We start from the raw sequence: 23,176 nt of genomic DNA on the forward strand, positions 1-23,176 counted from the left end.
CTCTGGCGTTTTCTGGGAGGTCACAGGGTGAACTGGACCTCACAGGCACGAAGGGGAGGGCGGGATAAGGCTTCCTTTGTGATATCGGCCGCAGGGATCAAAGGTCACTTAAACCTCTACAGGTCATGATCCGCAACCCATGTCTTAAGACGTATACGGCCCACCCCCCCCCCCCCCCAAACGCAGGCCGGCAAGAACAAAGCCGGGCAGCGGGGGTCTTTTCTGTTTTGCCTGGCCTTTTCAGGCTGGCAGCTAAAGGGTCAACTAAATCAGGCCCCCTGAGAGGCAGCAGCAGGGAGGGGATCCTTAAGGAACTAAAGGGGAAACAGTGGAGAGAGTGAAATGTAAGAGATGCATATTTTATTGTTTGTGCTTCCGTTTCTTCCTCTCCTGTCGTTCTCCTCGCTTCTCGGGTCCCCATGGCGCCTGTAAAACGTCGCCCAATCGCTCGTCTTCCTCTGCTTCCGCCTTTTTCCTCTCGATATTCCCAGAAGAGCGCAGACCGGAGCACAATGAGGGTCAAACTGACCAATCGCACGGCGGCGCGAGAGAAAGCTGCAGCCAACCAGGAGGTCACAAGTCCTGGGTCGGAGGTCGGGGAAGATAATGGGTGTGGAGTGGGCAGATATTTCCTACCTCGGGGGACATGAGAGTGTGTGTGTGTGTGTGTGTGTGTGTGTGTGTGTGTGTGTGTGTTTACATATTATCTGGCGTCAGCACTTAACAACGGTGGTGACCTGGGACAGAAATGGACAAACATACAAACACCACGAGGTGTTGCCAGATGGTCGGCAGCGTTTATTCTGCAGGAAAATATGGCACTGATAGGATTTCTACTGGTTAAGAAGATTAAGTATGTGTTATTAAAACTGATCATTTCTTGGAGGGCGTGTCATTTAAACCACAGCTGGAGTGGTAGAGCAAGAAAAATGAATGTAATAGCTGTTTTCCTGCTATAAATATCTATTTAAGTTCATAAATCCATTTGTATACGAGTCTAATGTTGTAGGAGTTCATTATAAACATCTGCTTTCTGCGTTTTCTGCAAAAACAAAATCATATCTAGAGCTGCAACTCTAAGGATTATTATAAAATTATTCAGTTTTCATTTTTTCTTTGTTATGTGGAGCAAAGAAACAAAGCAAATTTTCACATCTAAGAAGCTAAAACGATCAGAAATCGTGTTTTAATCATGAAAAAAAGCTTCAAACGGATTAATCGCTTATCAAAATAGTTGACGATTAATTTAGTAATCAATGAATTGTTTCAGCTCTACTCATATCCACACAGAATGACCATTATACCCACAGTTATAGGTGTTAAATACAGGGTTTCTTCACTCAGCCGCTGTGTAATAATCAGTCGAACCGTTCTGTTGTGATATCTTTTGAGTGTGAACAACTACCAGTGACATAAGTGCCCGTCCATTAAGGTACAAAGTGTGGCTCCGGTCACAAAGTGACACCAGAGAACAAGGGGATAGGTGACGCGCTAGCTCCCGCGGAGGAGATAGCGCGCATGCCAGTGTGTGTCACGTGACCTCGGGCCGGAACAACTAGTGTTTCATGTTTCAGTCAAGGTCATGACACCATGGCCATTTTCTTGCAGGCAAAAAGCAGGAGGAAACCCTACATGAATGTGAGCTAGCGATGTCCACAGCTTTAGCTTTAGCTTTAGCTTAGCTTAGCTGCAGAGTTTGCTGCTGCTGCTGGATCAATTTATCCATCATTTAGTGGATAAAATGTGTTGAAGAGTCAACTTTTTTTTTTGCTCTCACAAATATATGAATGAATTCCCTTTAGGTTAAAGTAAGTAAAATGTAGCAGCCTTTAATGTTAAAGGAAAAACAAAAACACATCTATAATTATACAGATTAAGAGCACTAGTTTGCACAAACTAGCGTGTGTGTGTGTGTGTGTGTGTGTGTGTGTGTGTGTGTGTCCAGGGTAGGGCAGTAGTGTGTGATCCACATATTTTAAAAGAGGAGTGGAATTTTCCTTTCTCTGACATCCTTTAAATGCCTTATCTCCCCTCCCCTCCCCCTCCTCCTCCCCTTTGACCTTCAGCCCTGCCCCCGCCAGACCTCACCCCATCTGACCCGCCCCCTTTCAGGGCCAGCTGGACACCTCTAACCCCCTCCAGGCTTCCCAGCAGCGGCAGGACTGGTCACTCTCAAACATATTCAAGCTGATCGTCTTTACTGACCAGAGAGAGAGAGAGAGAGAGAGGGACAGCTGCTCTCTCTCTTCAGCTTCTCCTCAGTCTCTGCAGGAGTTGCATGAATGTGGATTTATGTGGTTTGACCTTCAGGGGGTTTGTCTTTATATCAGACCTCAGACCTCCTTTGTTGAGCAAAGACTTCAAACAGTTTGACCTCTTTATGTGCTACAGATGGACACAAGACAACGTGAAGTGAAGACTATCTGCTTATTACATTAAACTGTTGGGGGTGTGGGTGTTACTTTATGGTCTTATCCAAACTTACTGAACAATAAACACAAATAAAAATGACTCAAAGTGTCCGGTCTCACCTGCACAGCCTGTCTTCCCTGCTGCGCGTCTGCCAGCAGCTGAATGGTGATGGCTCTGCAGTCCTGCACGGCGTCCTGCAGGTAAACAAAGGTGTGTCCCATGTGACGGCCCACGCTGCACTCCCTGCATATCGGCACCGAGCAGCTTTCGCAGAAGAACAGGAACACCTGGAGGAACGCAGAGTTGCAGGGAGTCAATAACCGTTCAAAACCGAACATAATGACCTGCTAATGTGCACATCCTTGGACAAACGATGATAACGACGAGGTTACCGACAATCATCTGTCATCATCTCACAGATAACTGAACGAGAGGCGAGCGCTGAGCGACATCGAGTGTCGTGAATCAACGACGACACGTTTAATTGGAAGTGTATAAATGAATCGCAGTTAAATGTCACCATCTCCCCCACACCCACACCCACACACACACACAGGCACACAAAGCTAATTAATGAGACTCTACTGTGAAAGATTAACAGGGCATCCATATGCAGATGTGACCCAGGGAAGCTCATGCAGGCCTCAACACCCCAGAGAGCCTTTATCAATCAAAACACAGGAGCAAGGAGGAGGCACAGGAGGAGGAACTTAAGGCCACCAAACCTGGATCAATACAATACATCCTGGACCATCATTGGACATCTGGGCATGAGAGCTGGAAAAGGGAATTTAATCAAACCATGATCACCAACTGGAGCTGAAACGATGAATCGATGAATCGATTATTAATCGATTACTAAGTTAATCGCCAACTATTTTGATAATCGATAATCGGTTTGAAGCTTTTTTCATGATTAAAACAAGATTTCTGATTGTTTCAGCTTCTAAAGTGTGAATATTTTCTTTGTTTCTTTGCTCCACATAACAGAATCTAAAACTGAATCATTTTGGTTTGTGGACAAAACAAGACAATCGAGAACATCATAACTTCCAGCTTTGACAACATTTTTTTAACATTTCCTGCCATTTTATGGACCAAACGATTCATCGAGTAATCGAGAAAATAATCGTTAGTTGCAGCTCCATCACCAACCCTAGCCTTAGCCAGTTAATGTCGAACCCTAAACTTAACCTAGCCACAATTCAAACCTCAGCCCTAAACCTAACCAGTTCCTCGGAAAATTAGGTTCAATTCATTTCAATTCAATTGTATTTGTATATCTTTTAACAGGAGAAGAAATCTCTGACAGAACCAGACTCAAACATGTGCAGCCATGTGTCTAGACAGGTTGGGGTGAAAGGAAAAATGGGGTGAGCAGAATTGCGGGAGAGAAAGGACAGTCTGGAAAATAAAGAAACCACGACTGCTCCAATTCACTCGCACACCTTTATGAAACACCTTTACCAGAAAAGCAACACTGACGTTCACCCGGGTTCTGCCTCGCGCAAAACCACATCGTTAAACTTTGTGAAATTCCGGACGTCGTTTTTTCTCTGATCTTCCGCAGCCTGTCGCTGCTTCCGTCTGCTGATAATCTGCTGATAATCTACAACACGTCTGATGTGGTGTCAAGTTCTGGATCCCTGAGGTCTGTAATAACTGTGCCATAAAGCCTCAGGCAGGAAGGTCTGATAACCACTGACAGCTACACAAGCTAATCCACGCTAATCTGAAACCATGCAGCCAATCGCAGGTGAGGGAGTGGGGGGGGGGGGGGAAATGACGGGTCGTGTCACTGCGTCAGTGCAAAGTTTACAGACAACTTATCAGGGTGTAAAGAGGGTTTAGATGAATGATGCGGACAGGACGTTTGAATGTGTATAGACGTACGACAGATGGAGTAAAGAAACGGCACAAAAGTGCATCTGTCCCCGGGGATAAGCAGAGTAAATGTCATTTAACCTTTGCAGGGGGGGAAAAAAAAACCCTCAGCTTTGCTTTAAAGGCCCTCTGTATGAATGCTGATTGGCTGTAATGGACGGCTAATTAAATATGCGCTGGCCGTCATATCCCAAAGAGACAGCGGGTCAATGTTCGCCAATCACAAGAGACCTGAGCGGACGGGGGAGGAGCCTGCAATCGATCCATCAATAAGAGAGTTTACCCGAGGGACCTGCAAAATCTAATGACACACACACACACACACACACACACACACACAAACACACACACCCCCGCCTTTATCTGATTTCCTTTCCCTTAAGCTCCCCCTTGGATCCTTTTCATCTTCCTGTTGCCATCTTCTCTTTCTGCTGTTCTTCTTCTTCTGTTGTCTCCTACAGTCTCCGTCACTCAATGCCCTCCTTTCCTCCTCCTCCTCCTCCTCCTCCTCCTCCTCCTCCTCTTCTTCAGTTCATTCCCACCCCCCACTGACACATCCCCTAAATTCCAAAGGGACAGTGCTCACAAAAGTCAGGAATGCTGCCGGGCTGGTGCAGAGGTTATCGGTTCAATACTTTAAACTCAAATAACCAGATCATGGAACGTCTACGAAGTTATATAATCGACATTTGACTTGTGTTTATTTGGATTAATTTGCTTTTACTCAATTACGTGTCCATAGTACCTGCCTGAAAAGTTAGTATGAACACTTTAATGACTTTCTGAACATTTTATCATTTAGAACAGGGGTTTTCAAAGTTTTGATACCTGAGGGCCAATTTAGGAACCCAACATTGGACTGAGGGCCACCAAAAAAAAACAGAAAGAAACCCCATTTATAATAATTTTAATGACCAGATTGCAGTTCTACAGTTTACACTTATTGGTCTGTATCCACTAATGTCCAATAAACATTTAACAAGCTTGGTAGCTCCTGGATTAAAACTATCAACTGTAATTCATTGCGCACTTTGAGAACCAATGATTTAGATGGATACACCTATTGTTTTATAAGATAACAATTCAAGTCAGTTTCATACTTATTTTAGCCTTAAACATAACAGTGGTATTAGTATCTGCATCAGGAATGACACAGTAAGTCACATCCCTGGTGGAGACCAGATTAATTAATCAGATTTAATGATTTCTGTGTGACATATAGCAAAGATATTCATTTAAAACAACTTAATCGATTACCAAATATCATTCACGAGTAATTTAGCTAATTATTGTGTCCCTAATAATAAAGATATGATGGATTAAGGTGAGAGACTGAGATTAGCTCGACGTGAAAACGCTGACTTTGCTCGGCCCTGAAGTTTGTGGACGGAGGGAAAGACGAGCGTGAGCTAACGCTAATCACTTTTATTACACACAACCTGCCGCGCATAGATTAGCGCGACTGGACGGCTCCAATAAAATTTGCTAATCTACTCAAGAGCTCGGCAGTAACAGCTGCCCCTGAGCGACCAATCAAACGACAGCCGGCCCATTCAGCGCACTTTGATTGCCCCTATACATTTAGCCGTGTTTACATCCCATAGTGCAGAGGCTTCCACTGGAGCTAATGATTCCCAGTTTGCAAATATACTGGTTTGAACCAGTTCCTGTCTGATTGTTGCTCAGAAAGTTGATTTTAATGACCTCTTTCATGCATTTAATACTTTAAATATGTATATTAGGGCTGTAGCTAACAGTTATTGTCATAACTGATTACTCCAGTACTTGTTTGGAGTACAAATTGTCAGAAAAATGTTTATCAGTGTTTCCAAAAATTGAAATTATGGTGTTCTCAAATGGGTCGTTTTGTCCACAAACCAAAAAAATAATTTTTTCAAGATTTTTTTTGTTATATGGAGCGAAGAAAACCAGGAAATATTCACATTTAAGGATCTGAAAACGAAATAATAAATATTAGTGCCGAGTACTTCAACGCTAAAACACGCTAACGCATGGTGCGTTTCCATGACGACTGACCAGAAAAATGTTTACGTGACTCCGATTGTTAAAATGAGTCTCTAAAGTATCGCTAAACTTGAAAAACAGAGGCACACATACGCAGTACACAGGTACGCTGGTTATTCGTACTGCTGCTCTTTTCCTTTAATAAACAGATCGCTCCAGTTCCACTGTAGGCGCGCTAATCGGCGCTAAAGCAGCTAATGCAGCTAACGTAGGCTAACTGATAAACGGTGCCTGGACTCCGGTGTCGCGGCACGTAAACATGATGTCGCGCACGTCTTTTTCCAGTCAGTCGTCATGGAAACGCATCACACGCTAACGTGCGTTAACCTAGTGCCCAGCACTAAAAAATATATATTTAACTTATAGACCGTATATTTTGAAATAATAAATTGCATTTAATTTAGACACAAAATGCAGATTGGAGAAGCCGACCATAAGTGTTCTACAACATGACCAACAGCATGGTGAATTAATCTTTCTCATAAACTACATAACAACAAACCTGTACCCATGTACCTTTGGATCCATGCTGATAACCCGATAACAACTGGAGTAAAAAAAACAAACAAACCTTGACATTATTAATACACCATGTTCATGTGTAAATATGTAAAAAATGCTAATCAGAACTTTTACTCAAAAACCACTGGAGTCACGTTACACCGAATGAGATCCGATGACAAAATAGCTGCAAGACTTCAAATATCCTTAATGCAAGCTCACGTGTCAAAGAGCTCAACAGTGCTCGAGGGAAAACACACACACACACACACACACACACACAGAAGGCTGTAAATCACAAAACAACAGACTCCCTTGCAGCGCTCGTCAATATTATTGGCCTCTTTCAAACGGAAACACACCGGTCACGCTGCACCCGTCGTTTCCAGAGAATCAAATGAGCTGAATTAGGTTGTTGTTGCCGTCGTCGACAACAAAAAAATCAACACAACAACACCTGGGCCAGCGCAGGAAAAATATGCTTCTCCATTTCACGCAGACATCGATCCTGCTTTTTGAACGACCTCTTACCGTCAGCGGGGGAGGAATTCAGGTGCAATTCCTCCCACTTTGAAAAGACCGTGTAAGGCGAGATTTTCAGTCTCAAAAAACCTTTACAAATTGCAGGCAATCCCCTCGATCGACGAGAGGTCGGCAGTCGGCAGTTGCTACGGTTACCGCCCTCCTGCTGTGTTTTCAAACAAAAAACGAACATGTACACGCCGTGACACACTCAGGTAAAGTGGACACTGTAAACAGGCAGCGGTTGGTTAAACAACAACACTGGTTAAAAACAGTCCTGATACTGAAACTACATGAAAGTGTTAACAGAGCTTTTCATTCACAGCTGATAAGAACCAGTCAGGAAACAGAAAGGAAAGGGCTCTACATTTCTGCTCCTTCAGACAAAAACCCTACGTTTGGACGGCAGGCGACGCCGCAAAGTAGAAATGGTGTGATTTTAATCAAGAACAGGAGTTGAATTGATGAAGCCTGAGCGTGAAATAGATGCGATTTAAGACATCGGCCATAGACCACAACCTCATTCTTGGCAAGATTTTATCCAAGTCTGCAACCACTGCAGCCACCACTGCAATCAGAGACCAGGAGGGCTTCAAGACCCAAACAGGAAGTAGGGAAAAAAATGACAGCGATCACAGACAACACTGCTACAATTTCAGCTTTTGACGTTTAGAGAAGAAACCAAGCTTAAGTAACCGTATGACTCCATGTCGCCAGTCACTGATGTAATGAGAAATTAGCCTCTGTAAATTACCGTGCTAAAAAGTGGTGATAATTGTGCAAAAGTCACAAAATGGATCATTTTTCTTCGATATTTGTTCCTAAAAATGAGCCGAGCGAACTTTGAATTTCCAAAATTTTAATCAGATCTTTAAAGATTTGAGTACGTTTCGCTGAGTTGTGTTTATATAGTCGGTGAAAACGGAAACAAAAATCCTGTCATCCGATTGTCTATAGATCGTGTTGGATATAAGACACTCTATATAGTACGTTTTAATAGCATCTATACACTCTTAGAAATAAAGGTTCCAAAAGGGTTCTTCTACAAGGGCTGAGGTTCTACCTGGAACCATTTGCTTCTGAAAAACCTTTTCCTGAAGAAAAGGTTTTTCAAGGGTTCTTGGTAACACTGATGGTTCCAGTAAGAACCATTTTGATCCAGAGAACCCTTTAAAACCCCTTTCCTGAATAAAGGGTTATTGGTGGAACCTTTATAAAAAGGTTCTACCCGGAGCCAAAAAGGGTTCTCCTATGAGGACCAGCCGAAGAACCTTATATGGTTCAACTAAGCAGTTACATTTCTAAGAGTGTATACATTTGAATATAGTAAAGGAAACGGTTCTAAGGGTTCTAACAGTGATGGAGTGTGAGTTTCTCTCTGCCTCTGTGTTTCTGGCTTCCTCTCCTTCAATCCCATCATCATCATCATCATCATCATCCCATTCATCACCAATGTTTAGTCAAGTCTAATAAAAACACAACAAAAACTGCATTCTCAGTGAGCCAGGAATACAGCTGCTCTGTAAAACACATGTGCTACTTGGAATTTCACAGCCAGGAAACGCACACACACACACACGCACACACGCACACGCACACACGCACACACACACACAAGACCATACCAGACACGTCCGACACGCGCATGTGACGCAAAAGAAAATGTGGAAAACAACCCCGAAAAGATGTCAATTAGGCGCGGCGTCGCGGCAACAAAGTTGTAAATTCCACAGCGGGGAAAAAAAGACCTTCACACAAGAGCGGACTCACCTACACAGAAGTGATTTATTACACATCTACAGATAAACACACAGAAAAACGACAACAAAGACACAACAGAGTGAAACGATGCAGCAGCAGCAGCAGCAGCAGCAGCTGTAAAACTCTGAGCTCAAATACATCGGGGGTGGGGTGGAGAGGGAGGGGGGAGACGTTATTGTATTTCATTAGTGCACCGGATGTTTCTCGTTCTTTTTTCCCTCTGCCCATTACAACTGCTCTGTGACAGATTTACACCAGGACCCACCCTCCCACGCTGGGTGTTGGCGTGTTTAAAAATATTGTGTCGTAAACCAAAAAGCATACCGCCGCTTGGCTGCCGACAGATTGTAAATAAACTGTAATAATTTGGGGAGTTAAAGTTAACAGCATTCATACATGATCGGAAGCCAAGTATTGATCAAGACCGGTCATTTGAGTAATTAGACTCAACCGTAAAATGGTAAATAAATAATGGAAACAATCATGTCATACGTCAACGTGCAGCAGACGCACAAGAGGTCAGAAGATTGCATTAAAAAAATTTGGTTATTATAACAGCAAAAACACTTAACAACCCTGAGATTTACAATAATAATAATAATGTGATAAAGTAAATGCATGGATGGCTTTGTGCTCACACAGCAGCACACTGCACACTGCAGCAGGTTCCGCCCACCACGAGTCGGTAGTGGGGAACTGGGGGAGAGGGCACGAGCTCAACTAGCCAGTAAAAATCACTCTGTGCGGCATTCGCTGGCTGCGTGCACAGAAACAGCAGAGCGGAGTGTAGTGGAGTATAGTGGGGGGAGGGGACACGCCGCCCTGTAATGTCACATTGTGGTGCCAGAGAGAAAGAATCGGGGGGGGGGGGGGGGGCGTTGCTCTGGGAAGACGGTGACAGACGTGGACATTTGCCGTCCATGTGCCGTTTGTTTCCGTTCGGATGACTGAAAATCTAAAAGGTTTGCATGAATTTAAACTACATCCATGTCCAAAAAAATATACCCGAAATACTGCTTTTAATTCACAAAATAAAATGTGTATTAAAAAAAAAAAAGAGGTGTGTAATCTTTCAAGGAAGGAACAACAAGCTTTTTCTCTCTCAACCTTTTTTTTTATTATTTTGTCTATTTTCTGTTGACGCCTCAGGTCTATTTGTTCTCTGTCAACACAGAGAAACAGGAAAACAGGAAGGGTTAGAACGACACGGAGAAAGATAAACGATGGGTGATTTCAGGAGGACACTTCCTGTTGAGACATCTTCACTTTTTTGCTATTTACTTTTCAGATATGTCTGTTGTTGTCTTTTCTTTTTTAAACCCGTCTGTCCAGACTCGGATAGATTCCACGAGCCGGTTAAACGAGCGAGACGTGTTTATTTGACCAGTTCCATCGCTGTTTTGAAGCATTTATCTACCAAATGGAGTAAAATTAGTCGTCATGTAAAGAGTGCGTTTGATGGATTATTTTAATTTGTGGTCAATTTTACAATCCAAAAATGTTTGTCTGCATCAGTCAGAGACAAATAATAGTTTAATATTCCTGAGAGAAAAATCGCTCAGAGAACGCACCACCAGAATCTAACCATTTAATCTTCATTTCATTAAAATCCCAAACAGACAAACAACCAGATAGTGTATAGTTCTTTGATAATTATAGAATACAGTGCTGTAGGTGTTACAGGATTATGGAAGAGAGCAAGAAAAACAATTGTCAAAGTGGGAGAAGTGAATTTTTTTGAGTTGCACAACTCCGACACGCCTCATTTCAACAGATCAGGCAGAAGCAGGTGTCAAGACACTCAAAATATTTCCTCCCACGTGCTCAGTGCTCGCACTAATGCACTTTTACTGACGGTCCCTGAGATTCGCTGGCTGTATGTTGTGATGCTTTGTTTGTTTTTTAACCTGTGAGAATGTTTATTATATTTATCATATTTATTAGTTATATTTATTAGTTGGTATTTGTGAACCGCTGTATTTCCTGTCTGCAAAATAATGTTTACCCTTGGGTACAAATAAAGAAACCTTGAACCTTGGAAAATTACAATGGAGAAAGTCCTGCACAGATTAAGAAACCGTAGTTTAAATATTATAATAATAATAATAATAATAATAATAATAGTTATGGTTTGTAAACTAGACAGCAAGATTAGCAGCAAATGTTCTCAATTCGTGAAAAGCACCAAACCTAAGCCAGTCTGGTATGTCAAGGCTGGATAATCTGTCCAACACCCCAATCCCGACATTCCCAACAATCCCATTCCCAGGAGCGCCATCTGCCAGACAAAGCTCCTTTTATGGAACTCAGCGAAAATATACTCATCATTTCCACAACACGCTTTCCCCCCTTCCCTCTCTGTTCCCTCCATCTCTCTGCTCACTTTCCTTCCTCCTCCTCCTCCTCCGACGCCGCCCCGCCCTTTCGTGGCAGCCCCTGTTGGCTTCCTGCCATGGACACAACACGCACACGGACATGCCTGCCGATGTTTTGAAACCCTGCCAGATACAACAAGGGGAGGCGGTGGCCGCGAGCCGGCGCTCTGATTGGTCGACATCCCTCCCCACACACACACACGCAGCGGAGAAGGAAAACAAACCACAGTCAGCTGGCCTCCTTACCCAGAGAGCATGTGACTGACTGTAGTGTAATGAATACTGAAGCAGGAGAGAGACAGAGAAAAACAGATAAGGAGAAGAAAAGAGTTTAAAGCAGAGGAAGAGACAGGGGGTGGGAGGAAATATGAAAAGAGTAAATGAGGCATGAAAGTGTGAATGAGAAGCCGTGGGAAAGAATATGACGAGCAGCTGCCATGTGGAAAAAAAACAAACGTATCTCTCTATTGAAGTCAAAAGCAGTTATTGTACGTTACTGTTCACATGAGAGAGAACAACAAACAACACATATGCTTAAAGTCATCTGTAACTATATATATATAGTTACATAGTCAAAAACATTCAAAAATGTATAGAAATATAAGCTGTGGCTTCATTGTTTCCACCCGGACGCACAGATGGTTGTTTTTTTTTTTTTAAGGAGTTAACCTACTTTACTTTCTGACTGGCTGTTGCTAATATTATAGGCTGTGCTGCATGTGACAGCCATGTGCTATTTTTTGTTGTGTAACCACACAAGCATTTTCCTGGAAGGGTCACACTCCTTAGGCTGCCATGTTGGCATGCACGCCCATATATTTATATATATGTATATGTATGTATATATATATATATATATATATATATATATACATATTTATATATACATATTTATATATATGTATATGTATATATATATATATATATATATATATATATATACATATATATAAATATACATATACATATACATATACATATACATAAATATAAATATATGGGCGTGCATGCCAACATGGCAGCCTAAGGAGTGTGACCCTTCCAGGAAAATGCTTGTGTGGTTACACAACAAAAAATAGCACATGGCTGTCACATGCAGCACAGCCCATAATATTAGCAACAGCCAGTCAGAAAGTAAAGTAGGTTAACTCCTTAAAAAAAAAAAAAACATCTGTGCGTCCGGGTGGAAACAATGAAGCCACAGCTTATATTTCTATACATTTTTGAATGTTTTTGACTCATTTAAATTCAGCATGGATTACTGCATGTTCACACACACACACACACACACATCAGGATTAGGAATATTTACAATTTAAAGAAGCCAAAGTAGGAATATTAATTTAACTATAAAGATGGATGGATACAATGAGAGTGTGGGCATCTATTTATTTATAATATAAACAAATACATTCCCAGACTATATATGCGTATATATATTTATATATATATACACTCTATATACATTTATATACAAACACTACACTGTTGTCCAAAATTTGACCATTATTGACATATATACATATGTATAAATAAATATATACATATATATAAATACATACATATATATATATACATACATACATATATACATATATGTGTATACATATACATACATATATATACATATATATGTATACATATACGACATACTATAGTATGACGTTTTTGTCAAATTTTTTACCAACATTTTTTTTTCAAAATAAGGGTAAATTTTTGGACGACAGTGTAGTGTATATATATATAAGTGTATATATAGTGTATATATGTGTGTGTGTATATATACACGTATACATATACACACATATATATACGTATACACATATACACATATATATATACATATACACACACGCATATTGAGAGAGAGAGATATATAGACTATATTCAACTATAGACTATAAATAGGAACTTAACGAACTAAAATCTCTTCAGTCAAAATCTAAAAATTAACACTGAACATAAAACTACTCAAAAAAACAGTTAAATAACAAATGTGCGTTAAAACAAAGGGTCCACAGCTCCCAGCATGATTTAAACAACCATTTACATTCCCTTCACTTTTCAATTATTCTATGCTACTCACACACTTAAGGGCCTTATTTCCTTATGGAAATTAAGGATGTTTATTACTGTATTGACAAAAGCTACAGAAACTTTATTTATCGACGGCCTGTAAACGTGTAAAGATTATTTCAATATTTACTTAACGCCTGATATTACAAGTCGTGCCGAGAAGCTGCCAAAAACAGGGTCGAGGTCTTTTTAACGATACACGTGTTAACAGCACAATCTCAGCGCGCGAGGTCAAATAATAGCCAATTAAATTCCCATTTGTGCCCCCACCACTGAGCGGGGAAGCAGCAAGGTCCCGGCTTCTTTCAATGGCTTTTAAATCCCCGTTGTCAAAGAGAATGTGATAAATGCCTTCCTTTCTCTCCATTAAATTTATATGGAGCCAACGTCCGCAAATGGACATCAAAGCTGGAAGACACACACACACACACACACACACACACACACACACACACATACATGAAACACATTCACGACGCACAGGAAACAGAGAATGCTCTTTAATTACTGGCACATGCTGCACATTAGAAACTCTGGAAGTCCAACTTCATATAATCCAACTCTGCTGGAAACACACACACACACACACACACACACACACAGTAAAATCCTCTTCAGAGGATAACTACCTACAGATGGGAGATACTTTTGGAAAGGAAAAGGCTGGAGCCGCACACTCGCAGGGACACTTCCAGGAGTGATGAAATGTAATCACTCGGCCCTCAACAGCAACAGCTGCTAAATCATGTTGAGGAGACTCTGTGCATGTATAATGCCCATTGTCTGTGACACAGAGCAGCCAGAGAGAGCACTGATGAGAAAGGCAGGAGTCCACAGAGGAAATACCCAGGGAGTGAGTGTGTGTGTGTGTGTGTGTGTGTGTGTGTGTGTGTGTGTGTGTGTGTGTGTGTGTGTGTGTGTGTGTGTGTGTGTGTGTGTGTGTGTGTGTGTGTGTGTGTGTGTGTGTGTGTGTGTGTGTGTGTGTGTGTGTGTGTGTGTGTGTGTGTGTGTGTGTGTGTGTGTGTGTGTGTGTGTGTGTGTGTGTGTGAACAGAGAACCCAGGAGGTATAAACTCAAGTTACAGGAATTCCTCTGGCCTTGTATCAGCATCAGTGTTGGGTTAGGTTTCCTTACAAACATTCTCTGCTGGTGAACTCCAAAGAAAAAGGCTGGTGGTGGTGTGTGTGTGTGTGTGTGTGTGGTGGGGGGGGGGGGGGGGGTGTTCACCTCTACACAACAACAACAACACAACAGGGCAGCACTAAATCTGCAACTGGACACGTGGACTCTCACTGCTTCCTTTACTTTAAAACAGAAACGTGTGCCAACATCAAGATTTTCAACAAAAACGAACCACAAAATCAAAATACACAATTTGCAACAACAACTTATCGATTTGATCATTCAAAAATATTGTGTTTTATTGCGTTAGAGCTCCCTGATTTGTTTTTTGCTTCAAAATAATTGTGAGTATCTTAACGTTTATAATCTCACAATCATTAGTAGCTTACAATTAATTTTTCGGAGGTTCCAGACGGACAGCGACTCCAAGCCCCTCCGACTACTTCCTGTTCGTCGAGTCGTCGCTACAAAACTTAGAAGCCAATCGGCAGGCAGCTTCCTAAGGCTCCGCCCCCCACGATCAGAATCGCAAATTCAAAGAAACACATCACAGAGAACAAGTGAGGTAGCAAATACTCCCATCATTGCAAACAGAAAGTGTATTTCCAAACAAATAAAATATAATATTTTTGAACGAATATTTCAGATATTTTATTTGCAATGCGTGTATTTTGACACAAATCTAATCCCATACAGATTAGTTCAACTTCACCTCTTTCTTATAGCACTGTGCATGTTAGCTGCTCATTGCCCAGCAACCAACTAGGGGAACGAGTTCCAGACGGACATCGACTCCAAGCCCCTCCGACTACTTCCTGTTCGTCGAGTCGTCGCTACAAAACTCAGAAGCCAATCGGCGGGCAGCTTCCTAAGGCTCCGCCCCCCACGATCAGAATCGCAAATTTAAAGAAACGCGTCACAGAGAACGAGTGGGGGAGCAAAAATTACCATCATTGCAAACAGAAAGTGTATTTCCAAACAAATAAAATACAATATTTTTGATCGGATATTGTATTTGCAATGTGTGTATTTTGACACAAATCTCATCCCATACAGATTAGTTTAACTTCACAGTGCAGGTTAGCTGCTCATTGCCCAGCAACAGTTTTTCTCTGCTGACTCTGTCCCACTAATCCTTTCTATAGAAAGACTAGATTTGTGTGTGTGTTTTGCTGGGAAATCATGACGTCGCTGTATTAACGACAATTTAATCTAAACTACAGAGAAACACAGTCTGCGGGATTATGACGTGATTAGCAGAGTCTCTTGAATGGAGCAACATGTGTACTTGTAATCCAATTTTCCAACGCGACTTCAGACACAGCGTGGCATCTCAGTCAGTGTCTCTGATGGACATCAACATATTATTCAGCCACACACACACACACACACACACACAAACACACACATGTTCTTATCAGTGCAGAACCGGCTCCCTTCACTGCCCTCGGACTCTTATCTTTCCAACTGAAGCGCTTTCTCTCACCGGCGATTCTGAATAGTTACATCACCAGGGAGCAGATGACAGTGAGGTTCCCTTTCAACTCGCGAAAAAAGCTTAAATTTAAGAAAAACAAACGTAAAATTCAATAAATTTCATTCAAAGTTGAAAATGAAACAAGGGATTTTACACAAGCTTTATTTCCAGAGGAGAAAACGGTCATTTTGAATAATTTATTTACAGCAAAAGCATCTGATCACTGCCACCAAATGTCATGTTTTTCCTCTTTTAATTTAATCTTCCTCATCTTAGAAGAGGAAGCCAAATCTTTCCATTCTTCAAAAACAAACTAATAAATGTAATAAACACCTTCCAAGCCAACTGACCAGCAAATATTATGGTGTGTTTGTGTGTGTCCTCTACCTTGTTTGGTGTATTTTAAGTGCAATCAAAAGTATTACTTCAGGGCCATATAATCCCTTTATTACACCTGACTCTCAACAAACAATAATAAACAGGAAATGTGAGATTCTAAAATGAACAAAGTAAGTGCACTTATTAAGACAAAGATTAGCTGCTATATAATTTAAAAAAAAAAGTATAATTGCAATCTTCAAATATGTCAGTTTGGGGGCTGAGTGTGCAGCTTTTCACCAGCTCTTAATAATAATAATGATGATGATGATGATGATGACGATGACATGCAGAGCAGAGGGAGAACAACTGATGTCATCTTCACTCAGTGTTTCCTCATCAAGAAAATGACTTCATTTATTAACAACTTATAATAGTTTGCAGAGGTCAATATACTATTCTTTTAAAAATAATAACCCAAAAACTAGAGTTTTACTGCAGTACCGTCAAAACAAGCCTCTATGCGTGTGTGTGTGTGTGTGTGTGCTATTGCAACTGTAACACGGTAACAGCTACTTTTACTGTTTTACAGCAACGAAAGTTAGTGTTTTAGTGTAAGTGTGACCATTTACGCACACAAGACACACACACATGCATGACTCTTTAAATAAGAAGTGGGCGGAGTTTGCCATGTCGTTATAAAACAAAATAAAAAGAGACAAAACGTGGAAAAGCGTCCAAAAACCAAAACTTTAGCGTGGCTGTAACCTGAGAGAAGAACTGCACATCATATTCAATTACCTTAGCACACTGTAAAAAAAGAAAAAGTTGAGAAAACTCAAACTTTCAAGGCAACTTACTGCAATCAATTTTTGAGTTTACAGCCCAACAAAAGATCTCGAGTTTTTAAAAAAGCTGAATAAGATTAGTTAGCCAAACTGTTTGAAAATAATTTTACAAGTCTGTCTAATAAAATAATATAAGTTGATGGAACTTTTTTAAAAACTCAAGATCTTTTATTGGGCTGTAAACTCAAAAATCGATTGCAGTAAGAGTTTTCTCAACGCTTTCTTTTTTACAGTGCACACACCAACACCTTCTCTCCAATCTAACCATCTCCCCGCAGACGTTCACATACAGTAAATCAGTGTGGTCGAGTCCCAGCTGTTTTATATTAACAACGTGCCTTCAAATTATTTAAATCCTGAAATGTATCCGTCACTGTTGGCCAACACTCAAAACTTAAACAAAAGGCCAACTATAACACCGTATTTATTTAAGCCGTCGTAGCAGCAGCAGGAGCCGGTCGTTCACAATAATAGAGCTACTGTCGTTAAATGTTCGGTAAAAAAAAGAAAAACGACTGTTAAAAATTAATATATTCACAATGTTAGACTTCTGCACACACACACAAAGTAATGCTGCTTTTCCACTACACGGTCCCAGCACGATTAGCCTAAGCACAACTTGTTTTTCCATTAGCGATAGTACCTGGTACTTTTTTTTTTTTTTATAACTGCTCTGCTGAGTTTTTGAAGCTTAGCCGATACTTAAATGTGACGTCATCAGACTCTACGCCCACTGATTGGTCAGAGAGTGTCGTCACTAGAAGAGTCACGAGCGAGACGTCCGACACGAGAATCAGTACAAACAACGCCGAACTGTTGATCAGTTAAAAAGACTTCCTGGAAACGTTTAATAGCATTAAGCAAAGGAAATGATCTAAAACCTCAATATTTAACCGAGGAGTTTCTTCTCTCTGGAGAATCGTTTGAAATAACCGACTCTAACGATTCAGTTACATTGTAAACAACTGCTTTACAAGTCAATACTTGCAGTGATGACTCCGCCCACGTTGAGGAGGTACTATAGTAATGGAAGACAAACTTAAACCGTGGTGTAGAGTTGAGCCGTGCCGTGACCACGTAGTGGAAAAGCAGCATAAGTTAGTAAATTCATGTTGTTTATCGTGTCAAATGAATCAACAGACAGTGATATGTCAAACTGTGGAAAAATGTATTTAACAAACCACCATAAGTTTATAACCCTACAGTAAAAACAACGTTTTAGACAACAACAGCAACCACCCTCTGTATGCATTTTTCTCTATTGAGAAGTTTCCACAACATTCCAGACATCAAAAATAACTCTTTTCAATATTCAAAACAATATCATCTCTTACCACTGACACGAAGGTGTTACATATAGGAAATCTAACAAAGACCTTCAAATGCAAATGAGCTTTTAAGTCAATTTGCTCTGCATAAACACCCTGCGGATTAATGAAACCAAAGCAAACATTTTAAGAGGATTTCCTGACAGGAAATGACCATATATGACGAGCATAAACTGGTCGTTCCAGCAGACTGACGACGACGACGATGATGTCAATGACGGTGTTTGAGGAATTAAAACATCTGATGGACGTGGAGCAGCAGCAGCAGCAGGATAATGGACAATGACTGTGTGAGCTCAGTGCTCATGAGCCAAGAAAGAAAGAAAGAGTAGCCTTCTCTTGTGTCATTCACTCCCCCACCCCGCTCCACACCCCCCAGGGCTGAAGCACAGTGAACGAGGCATTACTGGGAAATGAAGCCGTTACTGGGAAACAGAACCCACCTATTTACTGGCACTGGATGGGGAGCAGTGACTGGGAGGAGGGGAGGCAGCCAGGTTCTTAATTATACTCAGGACAAGTGAGTCATTTATTGACACATTGGCTTTTCTTGTGAACACAGATGAGAACTCAGGTTGTCTTTTTTTTTTTTTTAAATAAGACACTATTTTTGCCATCTTAAAGACAGCTCTTAACTCTGTGCACCCTCCGCCTCCTGCGCCTCATGCACAGAATTTGCTTTTAAGTCGTCCACTCACACAGACTCAAAGCAGCATTGTCTCCCTTGTGTCTCACAAGTCTCGAGCTTGTGGTCTTCTTTAGTGTCGGGGGAAACCCTTTGGAGTCAGTATTCCAACAGAATTAGATTCTATTCCACCAGTGGCAAAGGTTGCGGGGGTGGAGGGTGGTGTGGTGGTGGGGGGGAGGCACTTGGGTCAGGTCAATTAGAGGTGATTATTGTGATTGCCCAGTGAACGCACACATACGCGGCGCGTTCTCACGCGCAACCCCGATGACAGGTACACAATGAGTGTCACGCCGAGGTCCGTCTTCGCGACGAGAGCTGCATGTGTGTGTGTCGTAGCAGGAATGCGCGCTGATGCTACGTCACTAACTACCAGGGTTATGGGCTGCTTCTGCCCTTCTTTAGATCACATGTGTCAAACTCAAGGCCCGGGGGCCAGATGTGGCCCGCCACATTATATTACGAAGCGTGTATTTCAAAACATTAACATGATTTGCAATCTGCAAAATACTTTTTAATGCAAATATTTTGTCTGTACTGTTGTTGTTGGTGAGTTCAGTTTGTTATATGAATATTATTCCTGAGTCTCTGTGACATATTAGGAGGATTTTATGGCCAGTTGCTTTAGATTTATTACATAATGCACCTTTAAATGACACAACACAAGAAAACACTATGTGAAATAATTATGTTATACTGAGGACGGATGACAGGGTGTAAACACGCTACTGTAACTCTAAAAGATTGAGCCGTCTTTTAATTGGTTATATGAGACAGTAAACATGCCAATTAAAATACTACACTATTTGAATGACTCAATTAGGACGTAAACTGTAGTTATATCTGCACTTAAAGTTCTATCACTACTTACTGAGCTGACTTTATCAGGATGGACAAACCCTTTTTCCCCCCTCATGCCTGCTCATGAACAATAGCAGTATTCTCCAGCAGCAGCAGGACAAACTGGCTTCTGCTCAACAGAAACCAGAAGGAGCTCAAAAAAATGACATTTCACTATCCCCCCCCCCCCACCCCAACCCCAACGTCTGATATTTGTTTTTCTTCCTGACCATAACACTAAAGCAAAAAAAGGCCTGGTTTCCTGTGTAACCGGCCTTTGTAGTTCCACCCTGATCACATGGACCAAAACAGAACGCCGGGGCCTCCGCTCCAACTCGTCTTTCCCCATTATCAGAGGGAAAAACGAGATCTCCATAATACGTCCTTGGATAGGACTTCTAACGGTCAGAGAAACATGTGTGCAGTTACTACATGGGCCTCTCCCCTGCCCTGAATGGATGGTGTGGTACAGATTAACAGACTGCATGCCTGTGTGTGTGTGTGTGTGTCAATATGTGTGCACATAGTGTGTGTGTGTAAATCCAGCTCAACACACGTGCCCGTTTGTCTCCAGAGAACTGGGTGAAGAGCCACTCAGCTCCCTTTGAACCTAAGGCCATATGGCCTCTAGTACGCGTCCACACACATAATGCTATTACACTATAGAGGCGTTTATCTTATCCTTGTACGCCCGCTGAGGAGAAGTGCTGTAAATGTATACGTTAGGTGGATGAAATGTGTGAACGTGTGCACACTACGTAGTGGATAAGCAGCACGATGCCACAGAAATGTTGGGTGAAAGCATCTAAAGTAAATGTGCAATGATGTGTGCAATGGATGTCCTTTTCCACTCACCTCGTTGTCATGGTGCTGGCAGAAGCTCATGCGGTCCTGGAACAGTGACAGCAAGGCGAAGTTGTTCTGCAGGGACTGGGCCAGGGACACCGACACCCCGGACTGGCCCTGGTTGCCGTTGGAGTTGACCCGGCCCAGGCGAAGGCTCTCGCCCAGGCGCTCGATGAAGTGGTCCTTGGTCAGCCTCACGCGCTGGTGTGCCCGCACACAGTTGTCACACAGATACTCCTGGCAGTCCAGGCAGTGGGAGGTGGCCGGGTTCTCCTCGTCGCAGGAGCTGCACTGAGGCTCTCCCAGGTGATGGGGATGCAGGAGGCCTCCGTGAGGATGGTGGAAGCCGGTGGAGCCTCCGCCGAGGCCTCCCCGGTGGTGGAGGAGGTGGTGGCCGTTCTTGTTCTGGATCTGCTCGTCGGAGCTCACCACCACGTCCAGCAGGTTGCTGAAGAGGAAGTTGGAGGAAGGCAGGGAGTCCACCCCGGCCTCGGAGATGGACACCTTCTGGTCGCAGGTGGGGCATCGCAGCTTCAGTGGGTCCCCGGGACTGCGCTGGCCCTCCAGGCATTGCCTGCAGAAGGCGTGGAGGCAGGGCAGGACGTGGAGCCTCCTGGTGGTCTGGCTGGAGGAGGATGAGGTATGCGAGGATGAGGATGAGGTAGAGGAGCTGGAGGAGATGGGAGCAGAGGATCCGCACAGCTCCTTGCAGAGAGGGCAAGTCTGCAGGTCCGAGTCTGGGAATGAAGCCATCTCCAACATTCACGAAACACAGGCTCAATAATTTACAAGATGAGCAGCAACGAGGAGCGTGTATAAGTATTCATGTGCGACGTGTAGAAAAGAGAGTGTGCTGATTGAGGTAGATTCATGAGGTATTTTAAGTCAGCTCAAAAAGTGACGACATACAGATTCCTCTCTGTATGAGACAAAAACAGGGAGGTAGCAGTTCTTCAAAAAACATCAAGTCAAACAGAGTTTGTGAGGTAATAAATGCAGATAAATAAGGCGTCTGAAGAGCAACCACAGCAACGGGACGACACTGGACAGTGAGGACGACTCCGTGGAGAGAAAAGGTCCGATTGTGCTTCTTTGAGGATCATAAAATAAACCCGAAACTGGAGCGACACTGGGTCGGCGTTGAAGTACACGGAGCTCGGTCTCTCCTCCCCCACCGACTCGGCAACATGACTACGGAGCTCTGCGCTGCTGCTAATAAGCACCCGGGCACCCGAGTTCACGGATATCTTAGAATTTTATCTTTGGAGAATTTATATTCTGCTCTTTAAACGTTAGGCCCGTGTCTTCGCTGCGCTTGTATCCGTCTCTCTAGTCCACCATTAGGGCTCGTTCAGGCGGCGTCGGGCGCAGCCAACGGTCGGTTAGTAGTAGCAGCAGCAGCACGAGCCTCGGACCGAGACACCGTAAATTATTCATCAAAGCAAGGCTCTCGTAGCGCGGTGCGAGTCCTCAGGGCACCGACAACAGACGCGGGTAGCGTCCGGACATACGACACGACTTCTGTGGCGAGCCTTCGTGGGTGAATTCACCTCGTGAAGAGGCCGCTTCCAGCTCTCCTTTCCCCCCGTCCAGTGCGTCCGCTGCTCTCGCTCTCGGGCTCTCTCTGCGTGGAGGAATGCGGAGGGTTTTCCTCCGGCGGCGGTGCCCGACAACTGGGAGAAACTCGGCCCCGCGTCCGTGCGGACCTCAACTACGTTCCGTCCTTGGTTGTTGTTGTTTACTGTAGTGGGAATTAACATAAATACAACTAGAAGGTGTGTGTGTATGTGTGACTGAGTGTGCGCGTGAGTGAGTGTGTGGTCGCGTGCTGCTCAGGGTGCAGCTCCTCGCGCCGCTCGAGTCCAACTGAGCAAAAAAATGGACCCACTTCCGCCCTGAGAGGAGTGCGCGCCGAACGCTCGTGCCCGACAGCGAGGGGGGCGTGGTCACGACCGCAGTCAGCTCCAGAGTGACAGACAGCTTCTGTGTGTGCGTGTGTGCGGGGTTTAGCCTCCAGCTGAAAACATCGTAATTCCTTCAAAATGAAAACCGGGGAATGTCAAAGGAAATTAAATGAAATAAAACCCGGAGTCATTTGTTGTATTAAATGTTCACGTTCTTCCACAGGATAGAAAGCACATGGAGTCAATTAGGGC

General features: G+C 42.9%; 1 protein-coding gene across 1 annotated transcript in view; it reads right to left on the minus strand.

Annotated features, from left to right (window-relative positions):
* Positions 1-21,773, minus strand: part of trim71 (tripartite motif containing 71, E3 ubiquitin protein ligase) — a gene marked incomplete at both ends in the record, with an annotated part of 28,609 nt that extends 6,836 nt beyond the window's left edge. The window contains 2 exons of the mRNA XM_083900257.1: positions 2,532-2,699; positions 21,030-21,773. Coding sequence (XP_083756383.1) covers positions 2,532-2,699; positions 21,030-21,773 — 912 coding nt within the window. The remainder of the gene's footprint in view (positions 1-2,531; positions 2,700-21,029) is intronic.
* Between the last annotated feature and the right edge of the window lie 1,403 nt (positions 21,774-23,176).

This window comes from Microchirus variegatus (genome assembly GCF_963457635.1).
Source record: "Microchirus variegatus genome assembly, chromosome: 13".
Taxonomy (NCBI): Eukaryota; Metazoa; Chordata; class Actinopteri; order Pleuronectiformes; family Soleidae; genus Microchirus; species Microchirus variegatus.